The 20403-nt window shown below is 39.2% G+C and overlaps 1 protein-coding gene across 8 annotated transcripts in view; it reads right to left on the bottom strand.

Moving 5' to 3' along the window:
* Positions 1-6199, bottom strand: part of PPHLN1 (periphilin 1) — a gene marked incomplete at its 5' end in the record, with an annotated part of 123534 nt that extends 117335 nt beyond the window's left edge. For 6 of the 8 annotated variants that reach the window (XM_079715990.1, XM_079715991.1, XM_079715992.1 and 3 more), the window contains one exon: positions 6113-6184. In XM_079715990.1, coding sequence (XP_079572116.1) covers positions 6113-6184 — 72 coding nt within the window. Of the gene's footprint in view, positions 1-6112 lie in introns of all 8 variants that reach the window. The other 2 variants (XM_079715988.1, XM_079715989.1) reach the window with 1 other exon arrangement.
* Between the last annotated feature and the right edge of the window lie 14204 nt (positions 6200-20403).

The raw sequence follows: 20403 nt of genomic DNA, 5'->3' as shown, positions 1-20403 counted from the left end.
ACCAAGCTCACAGAAATTACAGATTAAAAAGTAGAAAGCATGATTTTAAAAATAAAGACCTTACAGGGACTTCCCTGGCGGTCCAGTGGTTGAGACTCTACGCTCCCAACGCAGGGCGCCCGCGTTCAATCCCTCGTCAGGGAACTAATTCCTGTGTGCCGCAATTAAAGACCCTGCATGCCGCAACTAAAGATGCTGCAACTAAAGATCCTGCATGCTGCAACTTTATTTATCCCGGCACAGCCAAATAAATAAATAAATATTTTTTAAAATAAAATAAAATAATTAAAAGTAAAGGCCTTACAGACATCTAGAAGTTAAATGTAGATGTTCTGTGATAATCAATGTCCTCCCAACAAAGGAATGTGTATGTTTACATGCAGATTCTGTGTAGTATACTTCTTTGGGCTTAAGTCTCCTATTTATCTACCCAAGTTTAAGACTAAATAAAAATTTATGTGAAGCACCTTAAAAGTAACTTACTATTGATACAGAAGTAATTTTTAAATGCTCTAAAGTGCTAAAATAATAATTGATATATTTGTCAAGTTGTACATTGAGGATAAGCTTTCCAATACTCAAATTAAGTGTAATTTAACATCAGCACCAAAATACATGTACCCAATTGCCTTCCAGGTTTATCAAAGCTAGAAGCTGACAAAACAGTTGCTTTATAACTGAGGTCATACTAGTGTAGTAGGTACCTTCTAGAGTCCCTATTTGATGTCATACTTTATGTCATAGCAATAGTTTCTCAAACACATTTCTGATGTATCAGAATTGGGAATGAATGGGACAAAGGGAACAGTAAGAAAAAAAAAGAGAAATGCAGTAAAATCATTTGTTGTTAGAGAACAGAAACCAAACATAGAAGATAAAATAGAACATTAACTTTGTCTATCCCAGACACTAATGAGAATGGGTTTTCACTTTACGAAGGATTAGCTAAAGTTTTACATTTAGAAAAATATATATATTCTGTCCTTTCAAAATTTTAGGTAAAGTTTTATTTAGGTATGACAGCCACATAAAAAAGTGTACAAACCGTAAATGTATTTCTGGATAAATTTTCACAAGGTAATCACACTGTGTAACTACCACCCAGATCAAGAAACTGAACACTCCTAGCATGGCAAAAGCCTTCCTGTGCTTTCCCAGTCACTACCTCTGTCTCCCAAAAGTAACCTCTTTCCTGGCTAGTTCTGCCTGTTTTGAAACTTTGTATAAAAGGCATCATACAGGACACACTCTTCTTTCTTCCAGTTTTGTTTGTGAGGGTCACACATGTTGCTGCATATGGCAACAGTCCATTCTTTCTCATTGCTGTATAACTGCACAATTAATTTATCCATGCTGTTGGACACTTGGATTGTTGCCAGTTTGGAGTTCTTATGAATAATGCTGCTTGGGAACATTCTTGTACATATCAATATCATACACCAATATACTTTTTAAAATAACATTAGATGATCTCTGCTTTGTAAGCAAGTATTTTAATTAAAACTTTTAATTATGTTTTTATTAGATCCAAAGTCAGAATTACAACTTTAGTGATTTACATTTCTAGTTCCAGTGTCACTTAAATACTTTAACTCAAGAATTCTGTCGGTCCATGAAATCAGATGTGAATAAAAAATCACTTTTTCACCTAAAAGTAGGCAACAAACAACACAACAGCAAAAGCAGTATCTGTGGCTTCACCATTAACCGAAATCACAGATATTTTTATGTTCATGCTATAGCTGTTGCAGATACCTCAAAGTATCATTTACACTCATCACTCCTTTGAAAACACAGCAATGAAATCCCCACCACTAGTTCTTGCTTGATATCTAATGACCTACTAAAAGAAGTATATATTACTATATCACAAATTTGGTTTCTAATAGTTTTATAATTATATTCAAATATAAGTGGTCTCCTTTAATTCTGTGTATTTTATTTTATAGTTTTAAAAATGCTATTCTAGGGCTTCCCTGGTGGCGCAGTGGTTGAGAGTCCGCCTGCCGATGCAGGGGACACGGGTTCGTGCCCCGGTCTGGGAGGATCGCACATGCCACGGAGCAGCTGGGCCCGTGGGCCATGGCCGCTGAGCCTGCGCGTCCGGAGCCTGTTCTCCGCAACAGGAGAGGCCACAACAGTGAGAGGCCCGCATACCAAAAAAACAAAACAAAACAAAATGCTATTCTAGGAAGAGATCCATAGGTTTCACAACACTGCTAAAGGGATCATGGCACAGAAAAGGTTAAGAACCTATGCTTTTTTAACTAAAATGTAGGTGTAACATAAAAAGCAAAGGGATAATTTTCCAAGAGCCATCAAAGGGGTATAACATATCGAGAGGAAAGGAAGGCTGTAAATTACTAATCGTAACAAGACCAAGTTCACCAGAAAAAAATGTAGTGTCTTGAGTCTTGTGGAGGGGGGATGTGGGAGTACAGAAGGATTCATAAAGTAACAGAAGTTGATGGGGGGGGTGGTTGGAGAGACCAATCTAATGGAATTAAAAGAAAGACCAGAGGAATGAACTTGGACAAGTTCTGGGCACATTCCATGCTCCAGAAGGAGAAAAGCAGTCTGGGCTCCTCCCCATCTAGGAGAAACCTAGCAGCCAGAGAACTTAAGGAAGTGAGATTTACCTTTAGGCACTTACAGTTGAGTACATCTAGTCTGATTTTAAGGGCACTTGTGGTAAAAACATACCTCCCTATCTGCTTACCACTGATGAAATTATTTTACAAAGGAAAAATGCCTCTGTTTCACTTTTACACACACACAAAAGGTATAAAATGAAAACGTTTGGGTTTCTTTACATTTTACTACAATATCCTCATTCATTGAGGACTTCCCTCACCTGTCATCTTTACCTCAACTGTCATCATCAGCAACTTCAGTGTTCAGCTACAATCTGACTTTCTTAACTCTGCATACAGGAATCACCTGATGAACTTTTTTTTTTTTTTTTTTTTTTTTGTGGTACGCGGGCCTCTCACTGTTGTGGCCTCTCCCGTTGCGGAGCACAGGCTCCAGACGTGCAGGCTCAGCGGCCATGGCTCACGGGCCCAGCCACTCCGCGGCATGTGGGATCTTCCCAGACCGGGACATGAACCCATGTCCCCTGCATCGGCAGGCGGACTCTCAACCACTGCGCCACCAGGGAAGCCCCTGATGAACTTTTAAACAACACTATTGTCCAGATCTTATCCACAGAGATTATGACTTAATTATCTAGGGCCCATTCACTGGTATTTAAGAGCCCTCTAGGTAATGTACAGTGAGAACTGAGAGCCCCTAATCTAGATTACTGATCCAAAATCTAACCTCAAAGTTTTGTTGACCTCAGCTCCAATAACCTTCACCCACCCTCATTCCCACCACCATGTACTGAACTTCAGTCACCCAGAACTGTTCCATCTTGGAAACTCTACATTCCAAAATACTGATTGCTTATCTTTCCACCATACCCTGGTCTTCAACCTCATTAAGTCCTTCCTGTCCCTCAACCCCTTACTTCTTTCAATCCATTGTCCCTCTCATAGCCTTATTCCCTTTCCTAATCAGCCCATTCCACATATCGCCTCAATAATTCTTCAATACCCTTATCTCCCTGGATCCACCATTCATCTTGGAATCTTAAATCAATACAACTTGCTTTCTCTACTCCCAACCTGGGCTACTTAGATAATAAAGTACACAATCCTGCAGGTTGGTGCCCCTATAAAATTTAAGGTACATAAGCTCACAGCCCCTCAGCAACAGTCTTTTTAAACATCTCTAGTCAGGAGATACCTACAATGGCTACACCAAACTTCGATGGCCTCAAGTCTCCCTCTAATCTCCTCCACTTTCAATAGATGATCTTGCCACCTCTTACTTGAGAGAAAAATAAAGGCTGTTAGATATGAGCTTTCTCAAATCCATTCTCACACAGACAATGACCTTACTAGAGATAGAGAGGGCCCTACTTATTGGTCTTTATGACACTGATAAATTGATTATTCCCACCTTAAAACTCACTCCTCCCCCAGCATATTTAAGCCAGCTTCCTTGATAAGCAATAGCCTCTGGGCAGGTCCCTCAGCTTCCAGTTTTAACAGCTCTTTAAGCCAACTCCCACTGCAGTGTGTTCTATCATATAACACAGCATGCACACATAATGCAGAATGGTGTCTTAAAAGTTTTACATCATAACTTTCCCCATGATTTTATCATGAGTATTTCCCATTGTTCTCTGAAATTATATTTCTGTATATAAATTTGTCTACATTTTAAGGCTTCTAAAACACTCTACTACATTCTAGAAATGTACCATTCAACACTCAGAATTGTTTTGAAGATTAGGAAGCTGATATATACCTCACTTATAGTAAGTAGGTACTAGTTAAATAAATAGTTACAGTAAATTTCCATTTAAAGTAAGTCATCCCCTCTCTAAGTTACCTTATTTTATAATTTGAAGCCATGTAAAAGTGTTACATTAAAAAAAAAAAACCTAATTAGAAAAGAAAAAAAAAAGGCAAACCCCCAAAATCAAAAACAAAGTACGGCTTCCCTGGTGGGGCAGCAGTTAAGAATCGGCCTGCCAATGCAGGGGACATGGGTTCGATCCCTGGCCCAGGAAGATCGCACATGTCGCAGAGCAACTAAGCCCATGCACCACAACTACTGAGCCTGCACTCTAGAGCCCATGAGCCACTTGAGCCCAGGTGCTACAACTACTGACGCCTGCGTGCCCAGAGCCCGTGCTCTGCAACAAGAGAAGCCACGACAATAAGAAGCCTGTGCAACTCAACGAAGAGTAGCGCCTGCTCGCTGCAACTAGAGGAAGCCCGCACACAGCAATGAAGACCCAATACAGCCAAAAATAAAAACAAATAAATAAATTAATTTTTTTAAAAAAGGTAAAACAAACCCAACTATATATTCAGTTAATGGCATAACCACACAGAAAATTCTTTTAAGTATCCCAAATTTCTAATGGGATATATCCATGGGAGGGTAAGGGACCTAAAAAAATAATTTTTAAAAAATTCATCCCTTTTCCCATCCCTGTGTTAGTCCTACACCTTGTTTATCTATCACTTGTTTGTTCTAGGTAAACTATAAAATAATTCTATCAAGCTGAAAATTTTTTTAAATTGAGATTTTGATTAGAAACATCAAGACTATTAATTAACCTGGAAAGAAATGACATTTTGTAATAATTAAGTCTGTCCCTTCTGAAATATGGGAGGCTTCTTCATTTTTTCCATCTTAATTCATTTTAGATCAACCCCAAGCTAAGCTGTAACCTAGGCCAAATGACAACCATGAAGATTATATCACCCACTTAAGTGGGTTGTAGGATTTACTTACAAAATATACAAAAAATAACTAACATATAAACTAATATTTGTGCCCTTTGATAGCATATAATGAATCCATAATATACCCATATACCATCACCATGAGCCCAATCCCTTGGTGCTTAGAATGGGCCTAAGCAAAAGTTTAATAAGATTGACAGCTTCTTGACCTTACCCAAACCCTCCCTTGGGTCTCTATAGAGGATTCTGAGGAGAGAAAGAGAGCATACACACATTTAATAAACAGTGAGCTCCTACTATGTGCCAGGTACTAAACACAGTGCTGGGAATACAATAATAAGCAAAACAGCAAGCTCCTTTAGAAAAGAAAAGGACTGGTTCAAAATTACCAATTCCCAGAGCAACAAAGAGACAAGCAGTAGAACAGCAAAGCAGAAACTGCCTACCTCCTCCTACTTTAGAATTTCACATATCCAATTTGCAAACATTTTTAGGAATACAGAAAAACAGGTGACAGCCAATAATAGTAGGAGCAGGTGCTCAAATATTTCTTTGTTAACTGATGGTCTGAGCTTTAACAAACCTCAAATTTTCTTCACAAATTAAGTATAAATCCTCCCTTTTAGAAATTTAAGCAAGAAATATAAAATACAGATTTTCTACATAAATAAAATGTTGCCTTTCATTTTCAAACTTTTGACTTTTAAAAGATAAGCTTGATCTATGTACATTTCAACTAGCTTTTGGTAGACAAAATTCACTTGGACACTTGGTTCTGAATTATTCTACAGGTAAGAACAACTTACACTGGGGTGACTTCGAGGAGGTACTCTTTCTCTTGGAGGTCTTTCATAGTCATATCGTCCCTCAGACCACATTTCATCTCTTCTGTAAGCCACTAAAGAATAAAAAAAAAGAAATCAAAGAATAATGGTTTTTATGTTACTATGAAATAGTAAAGAAGAAAAGGAAAAAGTAAATGATTACATTCTAATACAGATATTTTCCAGAGATACTTAAGGGAAAAAAAATGTAAGTGACCAAAAGGAAAAAGCAATGATTATGGCAATTCTTCAAAACAATTTGAAATTTTCTTTAAAAAAAAATGTAATAGAAAGCCCCACCTTCCTTCTATTTCCAAGTGTATTTAAAAGCTTCAAAGACCTTATTCTCATCAACTGTGGGAAGATCCATAAGACCACAGATTTTTCATTCTCACAGAGTAAAAATCAGAAAAGATTCATTTTAATGAACAGTGTAAAAGGCTAATAAGCAAAGCTGGATGGTGTGTACAACAGTAGTTTCAGCTTTTCTACATCCTTGGAGCTTACTGTCTCTCTAAGTCCAATGATGTGGTTTTAACTGAAAAAAATACTAAATAAACAATCCTGTAAAAACACACTCAACAGGACTTCCCTGGTGGCGCAGTGGTTGAGAATCCACCTGCCAATGCAGGGGACATGAGTTCAAGCTCTGGTCCGGGAAGATCCCACACACCACAGAGCAACTAAGCCCATGCATCACAACTACTAAGCCTGCGATCTAGAGCCCGCGAGCCACAACTACTGAAGCCAGCGTGCCCCAGAGCCCAAGCTCCGCAACTACTGAGCCTGCGCTCTAGGGCCCACGTGCTGCAACTACTGAGCCCACATGCCACAACTACTGAAGCCCACGCACCTAGAGCCTGTGCTCCACAACAAGAGAAGCCACTGCAATGAGGCCGCGCACCACAACGAAGAGTAGCCCCACTCGACACAACTAGAGAAAGCCCGCACGCAGCAACAAAGACCCAACGCAGCCAAAATAAATAAATAAATAGGAAAAAAAAAACCCACAAAACACACTCAACAAACCCTGAGACAAACCACTCTTGATTTTGTTTTTAATATTATAATCTTATTTTAATGCAGAGGCACCTTCATAAAATTTGAAATTAAAAGCTCTGTCGGCATTTTTCCCATTTGGGATGCAGAGAGAGGCTTCCTACTTTGACGGACAGCTGACATTTTCTGGGTAGAGGGCTAACGCAGTGCGTTACAGAGTCCAGATGAAAGAGCATCTGTGAACGGGTAAACAAGGCAAATAAGACAGAAGATGAGAATAGGGTACAGGAAACAGCCCAAAGGTCATTTACATGAAATGGTGAGACAGTAATTGAGGGGTTGGCAAATGTTTTTTTAACGGACCAGACAAATATTTTTGGCCCTGCAGATCACAGGTCTCTGTCACGACTACTCAATTCTGGTAGTATAAATGACAGCAGTCATAGGCAATATATATAAATGTATGGGTGTGGCCGTGTTCCCAAAACATTTTATTTACCAAACCAGGCAGGTGGCCCACAGGGAATAGCTTGACAAGCCCTGGAGTAGATGACAAATGGTTAACAGGGCAGAACTGGGAGAGGGTGAAGTAATCATGGATCAGGTTAGAACTGTGAACCATCCTGATGTGTAGAAGGATGATCATGAGCGAGAAGTGAAAATGGAACAGGTACCAAGTTATGGCCTTTTAGTACATAGAAAATAAGGCAACAAGTGCACATACATAGTCCACAGATGAGTGAAGATGAAAAATATTTCAGAGAAGCCATATGTCAAGAGATTTTTGGTGGTTCTTTCTGATGTAATACTAAGGGGGGAGAAAAAGAAATAGACACTCCATTTTGGCAGCATAGAACTGTAATAGTTTAGGTTAGTTTAGGCTAAGGAAAAAACAAAGACTGGAAGATGAGAGCAATATTTTTTAATGCTATCATAGTAAAATCAATCTTTTCTCTGTACAAACAAACCTATAATATTTTCTAATACAATCAGACCAAATAAAATGAACTAACTAACCAAAGATGCCTAGGGAAATGTTAATTTAAATTACAAATTAGCTTTTAACATTATGCATACATCAACCTGAATTCTAACTCTACAATCAGACATCATTAACAGTGTTATTTCAAAGTAACCAGTCTTTTAGGTAGAAGAACTGATGGAAGCTTAAAAGGAAAAGAAATAGTCAACATGGAAAAGAAATAGTCAACATTGCTTCTTCTCACCTACCTTTACTGAATCCAGGTTTCAGTAAAAGGGTTTCAGTCTAAAGAATGAGTTAAGTTTTATACTACTTAAGATACAGTACACAGAAATAGTAACAGCAACAAACTGAAATCAAATCACAGGAAAAAATCAACAACCCAAAAGAAAAATTGACATATGATATGAAGACAGTTTACAAAAAAGGAAACACAATGGCTCAATGTTTTGAAAAGATGCCCACCTTTCTTCAAAATAAAGAAGATGAAAACTGAAACTATAATGGAGTACCCAAAACTCTGAAGAAAGCAAACTGTTTTGATGAGAGTAAGGAAAGCAACACTAATAATTAATGGAGGAAGTATAATTTGGAATAGACTGGGAACAATTTGACAATATCTATTGAAAATGTTAAATGCACATATGCTTTGACCTGGCAATTCCACTTCTACGTATACTTGTACATGTGCATGGCAAAGACTGAAAGCAACCTAAAATGTCCCTCAGGAGGGTACAGGTTAAATACAGTGCTGTACATTCATATAAAGGAATTCTATGCAAACCATTTCAAAGAAAAATAATCCCATATATAACAATATAGAAAGATTGCCAAGATACTCTGCTAGGTAAAAAAGAGCAAAGGGCAGTCTAACATGTAGAGTATGCTGACACTCTGGAAGTAAAAAGGCAAGATATGAATACATATATGCTTTTGCACAGACCACTTCTGGGAGTATAAGCAAGAGAACATAACCGTGCCTGCGTCTGGGAAAAATGGGGTGGCTGGAATATACGAGGGTAAATATTTTCACTGCATGTTTTATACATCTTATTATCTATTATAAAAATAAGAAACTGTTTTTAAAGGTCCTGAAAATCATTCAATAAGCATAATGTGTCAATTGATGGCAAAAATTATGACTATAGGGCTTCCCTGGTGGCGCAGTGGTTGAGAGTCCGCCTGCCGGTGCAGGGGACGCGGGTTCGTGCCCCGGTCCGGGAGGATCCCGCGTGCCGCGGAGCGGCTGGGCCCGTGAGCCATGGCTGCTGGGCCTGCGCGTCCGGAGTCTGTGCTCCGCAACGGGAGAGGCCACAGCAGTGAGAGGCCCACGTACCACCAAAAAAAAAAAAAAAAAAAAAAAAAAAAAAAAAAAAAAAATTATGACTATAAATTAATGAACTAAAGGAGAACATAAGGAAAAGTAAGATTTTGTAATTAATGAGAAACAAAAATAAACTCCAAGAATTCTAAAGAAATCCTATATAGTTTCTTAACTAGATACAGCAATAAAATACTGAAATCTACTGGCTGCCCACAAAGAATGTATGAATAATTACTATACTACTTACTTGAGTCTTTTCAGGAATCAAATTTAAAGTTTTCAACAATCTCCTGTAGGTGGGCGGGAAAATACAGACATAAGGATTTGTGTCTGTATGTACGAATGGAGAGAAATAACTAAATCTTCATTATTTGTATAAATAAAACTCTCAAAATAAAAAATTATGTGCCTTAATAAGCAAGACTCCTTTCAAACACACCTTTGAAAACAGAAGATATTATTTTGACCACCAGAGGCCACTCAAGTTTAGTAAGAACAACAAAATTACATCAAGAAGACTTCTAGTCCTAACTTAGCCAGTTGAGAGCTGGACAGGGCATAACTCTTATCCCTTCTCTGAAAGGACTGCACTAGATGTTTAAGTCATTTTTACCTAGAATATTAAAAACACTAGCTTTAAAATACCTTACATATTGAAAGAAAATCTGGCATCCTCAGTCTGGAAAACCCTACGGTTTTATATTGGCAATAAATGGTCCCATGTTCAAAAGTAATCCCAATATCAAGCCAGTAATCATTGACTCATCAAAGAACACCAAACTTATTAGGTATAAGTTTGATGGAGAACTTTTAATGACTTTCTCTTAAAATATACAAAGTACACTGAGCAGGCTTAGGTAAAATTTTTTTAAAAAGGGCATGTACGATTAACGATGGAAATTCCAAATATGTCAACTATTCTTACGTTTAAAAAAAAGTGACTTCAAATCTACTCAAGGCTGTAGCCCTACCTACCACTTTACATGAAATTCAAAGGATAGACGAGTGGGTCTACTAGGAAGACTACGGTCACCTAATTGCTTTATAGAAATTTTGAGAAGTGCCTCACTAGCTGAGTGCAGAAATAAGACTGTATTTATAGTTTTTTTTTTTTTATAAGACTTAAATTTATAGGTCACTCCTGATCTCGTTGCCTTTTTCTGCTTGGCAGTTTGGAAGACAAATAACAAAAATCTTATTTGCAATTACCTCACATTATTTCTACTTTAATTAATAAATCCACAGCTTACAGAAGCTAAAAAAAAAGCAGCAAAGAAAGTAAAAGTATTTAATTTTGATGAAAACCTAGCAATTGGAAACAAAGCAACTAGAACAAGGCAAAAAACAGAAACATAATCATACAGAAAGTCAAAATAGCACTGTCTAGAATATACATCATCAAGAGACAAGAGACCAATTAAATTCAGTAGTGGAAGAGCTAAATGTAAGCAAATGAATCAGAGTTAAAATCCAGAGACAGAGAAAAAAACCTAAATAAAAGCAAATTTATCTGATGGGGGGGAGTCATTGTTTAATAGGTATGTTGTTTCAGTTTGGGAAGATGAAAAGCATTGGGTGGTGGTGATGGTTGCACAACAGTGTGAATGTAAATACTTAACACCATTGAACTGTATGCTTAAATGGTTAAAAAGGAAAATTTTATGTATAGTTTACCACAATTAAAAAAAAATTTTTTAACGTGACTTTATCTGGCATCAAACTCCCAGCTGACTTTGCTGAATGTAACAATCACTTCTGTAAGGCATCAATCTGTATTTTGAACTTAATTTCTACTAGAAACAGAGAGCATCCACAAAACAGCAAGATATTACACTACTGTTACCAAAATTTCAATTCCTATAGTTAATCCTATGACAACTTTGCATATTTGACTTCATACCTGATGATGCCCCAATGGAGTAGTCACCTTACCTGGAGTTACAGAAATCACAGTTTCAAGCAAAAATCTTTAGTAAATAAGGTAAATTTTCTTTACCTTAAAAAGTTGACAATTTTTAAAGATCTTAATTTAAAACTTCAATTACTGTAAATATAGGAATAATTTTATAAAAGGAAGTTAGTTTGATTTACAAATAACAAGTAAATTGCTTACATGTCTATATTACAATGATTAAATAGAAATATTAGGCTATAAAGTAATCTCTTATAATCAATTATTTCATTTTTAAGTTACCTCTTACCAGTGAGTATACTGAAATATTAATATCTTTACAGAATCTGCAGGTATTCAGTTTTTAAATGTACTCTTACCATACCTATTGCTTTTACAAAACAGCAATATCAGAATATAATGCTTTATTTTATCCAAATTACTGTGTATTTTCAGAATAAGAACATAAAAATAGTAGAACACAATGTAATGGTGAAATTAAATAGAGCTGGTATAGCAAAATAATTAGCACCTACTAGTAGAAAACACCGCAAAAAATCAAACACCACTGGTGAGGCCCATGCCAAATTATTCAACTTCTTTTATCCTTAAGAAACCTAGGGCTTCCCTGGTGGCGCAGTGGTTGAGAATCCGCCTGCCGATGCAGGGGATACGGGTTCGTGCCCCGGTCCAGGAAGATCCCACATGCCGCGGAGAGGCTGGGCCCGTGAACCATGGCCGCTGAGCCTGCGCGTCCGAAGCCTGTGCTCCGCAATGGGAGAGGCCACAACAGTGAGAGGCCCACGTATCGCAAAAAAAAAAAAAAAAAAAAAAAGAAACCTAGACTACCAAGGGGGAAGGGGGGTGTGAGATGAATTGGGAGATTGGGATTGAAATATATACACTACTGATACTATGTATTAAACAGATAACTAATGGGAACCTACTGTATAGCACAGGGAACTCTATTCAATGCTCTGTGGTGACCTAAATGGGAAGGAAATCCAAAAAGGAGGGGATATATGTATACGTATAGCTGATTCACTTTGCTGTATAGTAGAAACTAACACAGCATTGTAAAGCAACTATACTCCAATAAAAATTAATTAAAAAAAAAGAAGCCTATATAATTGGGGGAGGCAGTAACATAAATAGACGATTCCATATGCAACCCTGTACTGTTAGTAAAACAGAAGACACAGTTTGATGATTACATACAAAAGAAAGAACATTGGGCTGTAAAGAAGATTGGCTTTAAGCCAGATCTTTAATTAAAACAACAGAAAAGGGAAAAATTATTAGAGCAGGAGGATATAACGAAGGTACTATAGGATAATAAGGGAAGAATATGCTAATATCACCTTGAATTCAAAGAATCCTTTTTGTAACTTTCAAAGGATTTTAAAATAACTGATGAGAATGGCCATCATCAAAAAATCTAGAAACAATAAATGTTGGAGAGGGTGTGGAGAAAAGGGAACACTCTTGCACTGCTGGTGGGAATGTGAATTGGTACAGCCACTATGGAGAAAAATATGGAGGTTCCTTAAAAAACTAAAAATAGAACTACCATTATGACCCAGCAATCCCACTACTGGGCATATACCCTGAGAAAACCATAATTCAAAAAGAGTCATGTACCAAAATGTTCACTGCAGCTCTATTTACAATAGCCAGGACATGGAAGCAACCTAAGTGTCTATCATCGGATGAATGGATAAAGAAGATGTGGCACATATATACAATGGAATATTACTCAGTCATAAAAAGAAACGAAATTGAGTTATTTGTAGTGAGGTGGATGGACCTAGAGTCTGTCATACAGAGTGAAGTAAGTCAGAAAGAGAAAGACAAATACCGTATGCTAACACATATATATGGAATCTAAGAAAGAAAGAAAATGTTATGAAGAACCTAGGGGTAAGACGGGAATAAAGACACAGACCTACTAGAGAATGGACTTGAGGATACGGGGAGGGGGAACGGTAATCTGTGACAAAGTGAGAGAGTGACATGGACATATATACACTACCAAACGTAAAATAGATAGCTAGTGGGAAGCAGCCGCATAGCACAGGGAGGTCAGCTCGATGCTTTGTGACCACCTAGAGGGGTGGGATAGGGAGGGTGGGAGGGAGGGAGACACAAGAGGGAAGAGATATGGGAACATATGCATAACTGATTCACTTTGTTATAAAGCAGAAACTAACACAACATTGTAAAGCAATTATACTCCAATAAAGATGTTAAATAAATAAATAAATAAATAAATAAATAAATAAAATAACTGATGAGTACAGCAACCTTCTGATTAGCAGCACATGTTTATGACATTATCCAGCTTTAGGCTATTGACCCGTTATGCAACTGAAGCCAGTCAGCTAAATTTAAACTAAGGTGCTCTGACTCCCAGTGAAGTGATCATGTTACTTACCCTGTTATCACTTCACTAATCTCCTCCCATTAGGGGAGTATCAGAAGTGCTCCAGTAAAGTTCTCTGATCCAACACCGTACGAAAACTGAATACAACTGAAAAATGGAAGGACCCCTCTACATGACAATTAAGCAGAGAACAGAATTAGAATTCACTGTGGGGAATGTAGGCTTCATTTAGAAGTTTGCTAATAACTGGTCGTAGATTATAAAAATCTTATTCTCTTATACCATAGTCAATAGAGTACATTTAATATACCATCATGGTATATTTATGTCCAGGAAGAAATAAGCTTTCTTAGAGCATTCCATTGAGCTACCCAACCACTGTCATGTTAGCTTCAATTGAGGGCGAAAATGACAGGGAGGACTTGAATTCTCGGTAAGAGTAGCCTGGAAATTGAGAAACTGGAAAGTCACAGGCAATATCCTTCTGTCAAACTGTTCACGCTTTGAATCCACAGGCAAGGCAACAGAGAAAGATCCGTTTTTCATTTTATCAAAAGGTTATAGTAGCAGCTTAGACTACAGAGAAACTCTGCACACTGCTCTAGCCAGCTTCCAGTATTAAATACACTCAGGATAAATAGCTTTCCTTCCTTCCCAAATGCATTCCTTTCACTCTTTATATTCATTCAGTAACTATTTTGATAGCAAACCATGGTTAGCAATTAGGTCAACTTTGACCTCATGCTTTAGATGAGCCACAGGTCTTCACACTGGCAATTGCCCACCCAGGATGCTTTTCTCCAGGTATCTGCATGGTTAACCCTTCAATGTCACCTCCAATGTCTTCTTAATGTCATTTTTCTACCAGATCCCCTTAATCTTGCTATTTTTTTCACAGCACTAATCATCTAAGATACTATATAACTTTGATGTATATTATTGGTCCCTTGCTACTAGGAATGTGAACTATATGAAAGCAGGAATCTCTACATTGTTCACTGATTAATATTAAGCACCTAGAATAATTTGCACAATGTATGTGCTCAGTATTCATGGAGTAAATCTATTAAAGCTGGTAACATGCCCCCTCTGGATAAATGATTCCCACATCTCCACTTCCTTTCAATAGGATATCTCACAGCACCTCCAACTCAATATGCCAGAACAGCTCTTCACACTTCTCAGACAACTGCTTTATCTCCTGTCTTCCCCATTTTGGTCAATGACACTATATCAGATACCCAAAGGCCCAAATCAGAAACCTGAGTCACACAAGACCCCAAACTTTTCATATCTAAGTAACTAAATCCAGGTATATCTACCACCTCAATATATAAGGTACACATATCTCCACTTCCCTAACCCAGCTACCACTGTCTTTGTTCATATGCTCTTAATCTAGCCATTGGACTCTCTAACAGTAAAACACTGGTTTCCTTGCTTCTGATGTCACCTCTTCCACTCAGCAAACTGTAGCCAGAGTGTTCATTCTGATAAGACACCTGATTTAAAAATCTCTCAGTTATTCCCCATATCCTAAAGAATGAAGCCTCAGCCTAAACTTGAAAACCCTTATTTATGACCTTGCTCCTACCATTCCAGCTTCACCTCCTACCAATTCCCCAACAGCCTCCAGAACCTCCAGACATAACAAACTACATCTTGTTCTGCAAGTGTGCCACTATGTCTCACCACCATATCATGGCATGCTTTTCTCCTGCCTAGAATATCTTTCTTCTACTTATTTGCCTTCACCCTCTACTCTTCCTTCAGGATTCAGCTCAAATGTAAACTTTTCTTATGTTCTCCAGAAAGAATAAAGTGTTCCACCTTTGGGCCCCTTAAAGCGCCCTGCTATACTAGTGCTATATAACATTACATTCAATTTACTTTCCTTCCTCTCCTCCCTCCTAATCTAAACACCACTGCAAAGGTAATCAATGTGTACCTTTCATAATCCTGTTGCTTAGCACAGTAAAGGTACTTATTAAATATTGATCAAATAAATATATTATTCATATGATCACTACATGAGCCATTCTGAAGAACCTAAATAATAGTTTGTACCTTTTGGTTACTCAGAAAACTTCCAACGAGTACTATTAGATTATGGCTCCTATCACACTTCTCATGACACTGATGCCACTTGATTTTTGAGCAAAAGGTACCATTGAGAATCCTTTAGCTCTAGCACCTAAAGCAGTGATTCTCAACCCTGTCTGCACATTAGAATCATCTAAAGAGCTTTAAAAAAAATGCTAATGCCGGGCTTCCCTGGTGGCGCAGTGGTTGAGAGTCTGCCTGCCGATGCAGGGGATACAGGTTCGGGCCCTGGTACAGGAAGATCCCACATGCTGCGGAGCGGCTAGGCCTGTGAGCCATGGCTGCTGAGCCTGTGCTCCGCAACGGGAGAGGCCACAACAGTGAGAGGCCCGCGTACTGCAAAAAATAAATAAATAAATAAATAAATAAATAAATAAAACTAATGCCTAGGTCTTGTTCTCTGAAACCCCTATACAGTTGCCTGGGACATTTTTTTTTTTAATCTTAAACTTATCTTGGGATGAGATCCATTGATGTTAAAGCAAGGTAAACGTATTTCTGATATCCTAAATTAAAACAAGAAGTTTTTAAGTGTCGACTTGAACCTAAAAATTACATACTACTACTTCTACTTGGAAATGTTTAAAATTCCAGACATCTAAAACAAAAATTAATTTTAGAATATAGTTAAAGTCTGTGAAGAAAAAAAATAACATTGGGGGCTTCCCTGGTGGCGCAGTGGTTGAGAGTCCGCCTGCCGATGCAGGGGACACGGGTTCGTGCCCCGGTCCGGGAAGATCCCACGTGCCACGGAGTGGCTGGGCCCGTGAGCCATGGCCGCTGAGCCTGTGCGTCCAGAGCCTGTGCTCCGCAACAGGAGAGGCCACAACAGTGAGAGGCCCGCGTACCGCAAAAAATAAAAATAAAAAAAAAACATTGGATGTCAATTAAAATGGTCAAAATAAAGAATCCACAGGAATTAATCATTGTTCAGTGCCCAGGGAGAGATAAATGCAGGCAATGATACTTTAAAAAAAGCCAAGAAAATTTAAATATAATCTTGAGAGAGTGCTTGAATGTGCATGAACAACAGTCAATGGTAGAATCCAAGAAAACAGAAAGGAATTGGGGAAGATAAAACGTCCATGAGAAAGATACAAAGGGCCAGGGCAGAAGATTGGCATTGCAAAGGAGTGGGAAATGAGCCTGCATAAGTATTCAACAAGCTTTCATTTCCTCCCCTGAAGAAGATATTATCCCTCCCATTCCAGAAAAAAAACCACAGAGGCTCTGAAAAGCTTAAATCTCAAAGGCATATAGAGCCTGGAATCAGACTCAGGCCTGTGTAACTTTAAAAAACCAGGCCCTTTCCACCATATCACCTTGCTTCACAAAGCAAACAGGCAAGGACAGAGAAAACAAAATTCAAGAGCATTGAATGGCACAACAAAGCAAAAAAACAGGGAATTGCCTGGTGGCGCAGTGGTTAAGAATCCTCCTGCCAATGCAGGAGACAAGGGTTCGAGCCCTGGTCCGGGAAGATCCTACATGCTGCGGAGCAACTAAGCCCGTGTGCCACAACTACTGAGCTTGCATGCTGCAACTACTGAAACCCGTGTGCCTAAAGCCCGTGCTCTGCAACAAGAGAAGCCACCACAATGAGAAGCCCGCGCACCACAACGAAGAGTAGCCCCCGCTCACTGCAACTAGAGAAAGCCCACGCAACAACGAAGACCCAACGCAGCCAAAAATAAATAAATTTAAAAAAAATAAAGATACATGTCAACTAAATTCTAAAAAAAAAATGCGAAAAACTAGAGGAGGAGCTCCCTGTAGGCTTTTAAACCTAGAAATAAGGTGAGGGGAAAAAATGTCATTCCAAATGACATTAACCTGGCAGTATACAGGAAGGACTGAAGGTGAAGAGGCTAGAGGAAAGGAGATCGCTGATTGCTTCATAATGAACAACAGAACTTAGTACTGTTAAAGTACTGCATTCTTTAGTAGTTTCACAAGTTACTTGACTTTTCACTGCTTTAAGGAAACTTCTTTTATGTAAGTATTAAATACTTAGTAGATTCTTGATTGTTCATCATAAGTGATCAAGTAACAGAAATTACTCAAATAGGCAAAGTTTATGTGTAATATTTTCAAATTTACATCTCATTTCACATCTGGATGGAGTTTACAGTCTTTAGTGGTCAGCCTCCTTCCAGTCTTTTACCCTCCATTTCACCCTTAAAAAAGGATACTCAGGGCTTCCCTGGTGGCGCAGTGGTTGAGAGTCCGCCTGCCGATGCAGGGGACATGGGTTCGTGCCCTGGTCTGGGAGGATCCCACATGCCGCGGAGCGGCTGGGCCCGTGAGCCATGGCCACTGAGCCTGCGCGTCCGGAGCCTGTGCTCCGCAACGGGAGAGGCCACAGCAGTGAGAGGCCCGCGAACCGCAAAAAAAAAAAAAAAAAGGATACTCAATTAACTTTGCTAATATGTCATTCATATCTGAAGTTTCCCTGATCAAGAACCCAAATAGTTTCTTATTAATTAACTGTAACAAATCCAAACATCTCTGCCCTTTACGTGCCCCCTTCTACCATCTCACCTAAACTTCTGTTCTCTCAGAAAGGATCATTCATGCCTTCCTCCTCACTGTGTCACAAAGTAACAAACAATACCCTGGAATTGTCTTATTTTCCAAACGGGAATACCTCTTTCCGTTCTCTCACTCAACTTCCAAACATCCATAGAGGCCCAGTTCAAAATCTATTATTCTCCAGAAAGCCCATTTCTGAACCCTACAACACTTACAAAAGATTCCATACCAATGACTGCGAAGCCATGTGTGACTTATGTTTGGCCCAGGTTTCTTTTTTTTTAATAAAAATTTAGTCCATTGACCACACTTAAAAACTGGAAGATAACCCTTTAAGAAACTATATTTCCAACTTTCCTTGAAAAAACTGGACACTCTGGCAACACTGGGATCACAGTCACACAGCCACAATCAGCTGTAGCTAAGTAGCAGCTGACGTCTTTTGAAAGATTTTTACATTTTAAAGTCAGGAGATGACATCAACCGCCTGACTTCTGAGGCTGTATCTGCAGCAACTGCAATGATTCAAGAAATACTTGACTGCCTATTAGGCACTGGAGTTACAAAAGTAAACAAGACAAATACAGTCCCTCCCCAAAAGCCTAGCTTAGTAGCAAAGACAAAGAGATAAGCAATCAGGATACATCCTATAAGTGCTACTAAAAGGGAAGTAGAGGGCACTTAGCACACAGCAAGGGTACCTAATTCTGTCTATGGGAAGTCAGGGAACACCCCTCAGAGAAACTGACTAAACTGAGATCTTTAGCAGGTATAGGAATTATCCAGAAAAAGGTAGGGTAGGAATCAGGAAAATCAATGAACTTTTGCAAAGACGCTGCCTGAAGAAAAAAAAGCATTAAGAAAGTGAAATCAGTTCCATATGGCTAGAGCCATGACCCACCCACAAACGCAGGTGTCAAAAGAAAGGGCTCAATTGAAAGGGCTGGAGGGAAAAAACAAGTGTTAGTTAGGGTCAGGAGACGTAAGAAAATTTCCATAAAGAGGCTGAATAAGTAAAAGTTTGTTAAGCAAGGAAGAAAGGTTTCAGAGAGCACAGTTGTTGTGTTGGGGGGTGAAATGTGGAAGAAAAGTAGGGAGAAGCAGTGAAAGCCTAAATCAAGGCAGAGGGAGCGAGCACAAAGCAGCACAGGGATGGGGGTGTAGCATATTAGACCAAAGGGGCTTACATCTTGGACGGTAACCAAGGATAACAGGGATGTGAAGCATGGCAGTTTTGGCTGGCCACAAGTTTGCCAAGAGAATTAGTCCCAATGGTCCCCTGGTAGACGCGGAGGCATTCGGGCCTCTCAAAATTCTGCTGCGCCCTGGCTGGATTGCACTTCCGTCTCTCTAGAAGACATCGGCTTCAGTCTGGATTGATTGTGCAGGCTCCAGGAGAGGCTCTGAGTTCCAGGCTGCTGGCACGCAGGCTCCCAGGGAGTGGTTAGAGGCCTGGTCTGTGTGTGCTGGTGGGTAGAAGTTAAGTATAAACTACCTTGCATTATTTTCTGGTTTTTCTGTCGGAATGATGGGCCTGTTTACAGCCACTTGGGGGAAAAGCAGTGTGTGCCCATTACAGATTTACAGGAAGAAAAAAGGTGCCAAGAAAGTTAACATGTGTCCATACCAATATTCAGGATGAGTCATTCTGTGAATCCAAGTCTCCCCAGGTTGACCTTGTCTCCCCAACGAGACTGAGATATCCTCCAGAAAAGGGCCGCTTTTACACTTTTTTGTAGCTCCTGAAGTGCCTATAACCGAACTGGGTATGTCGAACACATTCAGTAAATTTACCGACTTACTAACTGACCTCGGCTCATTTAAGTCACCTAGTTCAGTCCTCTTTTTGCATATTACGATGCTAAAGAGAAGCGAACCTGTATCAACAGACTCAACACTTTATTCCAAACTCCGCTGCGTCTCTCCACCCTCAACCGCAGGCGCAGAATCGGTGCACGATTCAAATGCAGCGTGAGACTCCAGGTTCCGCCGCGGAAAGGCCCGCCCGCCCGTGCGCTCCCCTCTCCCCGGTGTAGCAGCCCGTGCCCATCCCCGTCCA

The sequence above is a fragment of the Hyperoodon ampullatus genome, assembly GCF_949752795.1.
Source record: "Hyperoodon ampullatus genome assembly, chromosome: 11".
Taxonomy (NCBI): Eukaryota; Metazoa; Chordata; class Mammalia; order Artiodactyla; family Ziphiidae; genus Hyperoodon; species Hyperoodon ampullatus.
The sequence above is the reverse complement of the archived record's forward strand: the minus strand, read 5'-3'. Positions and strand labels throughout refer to the sequence as shown.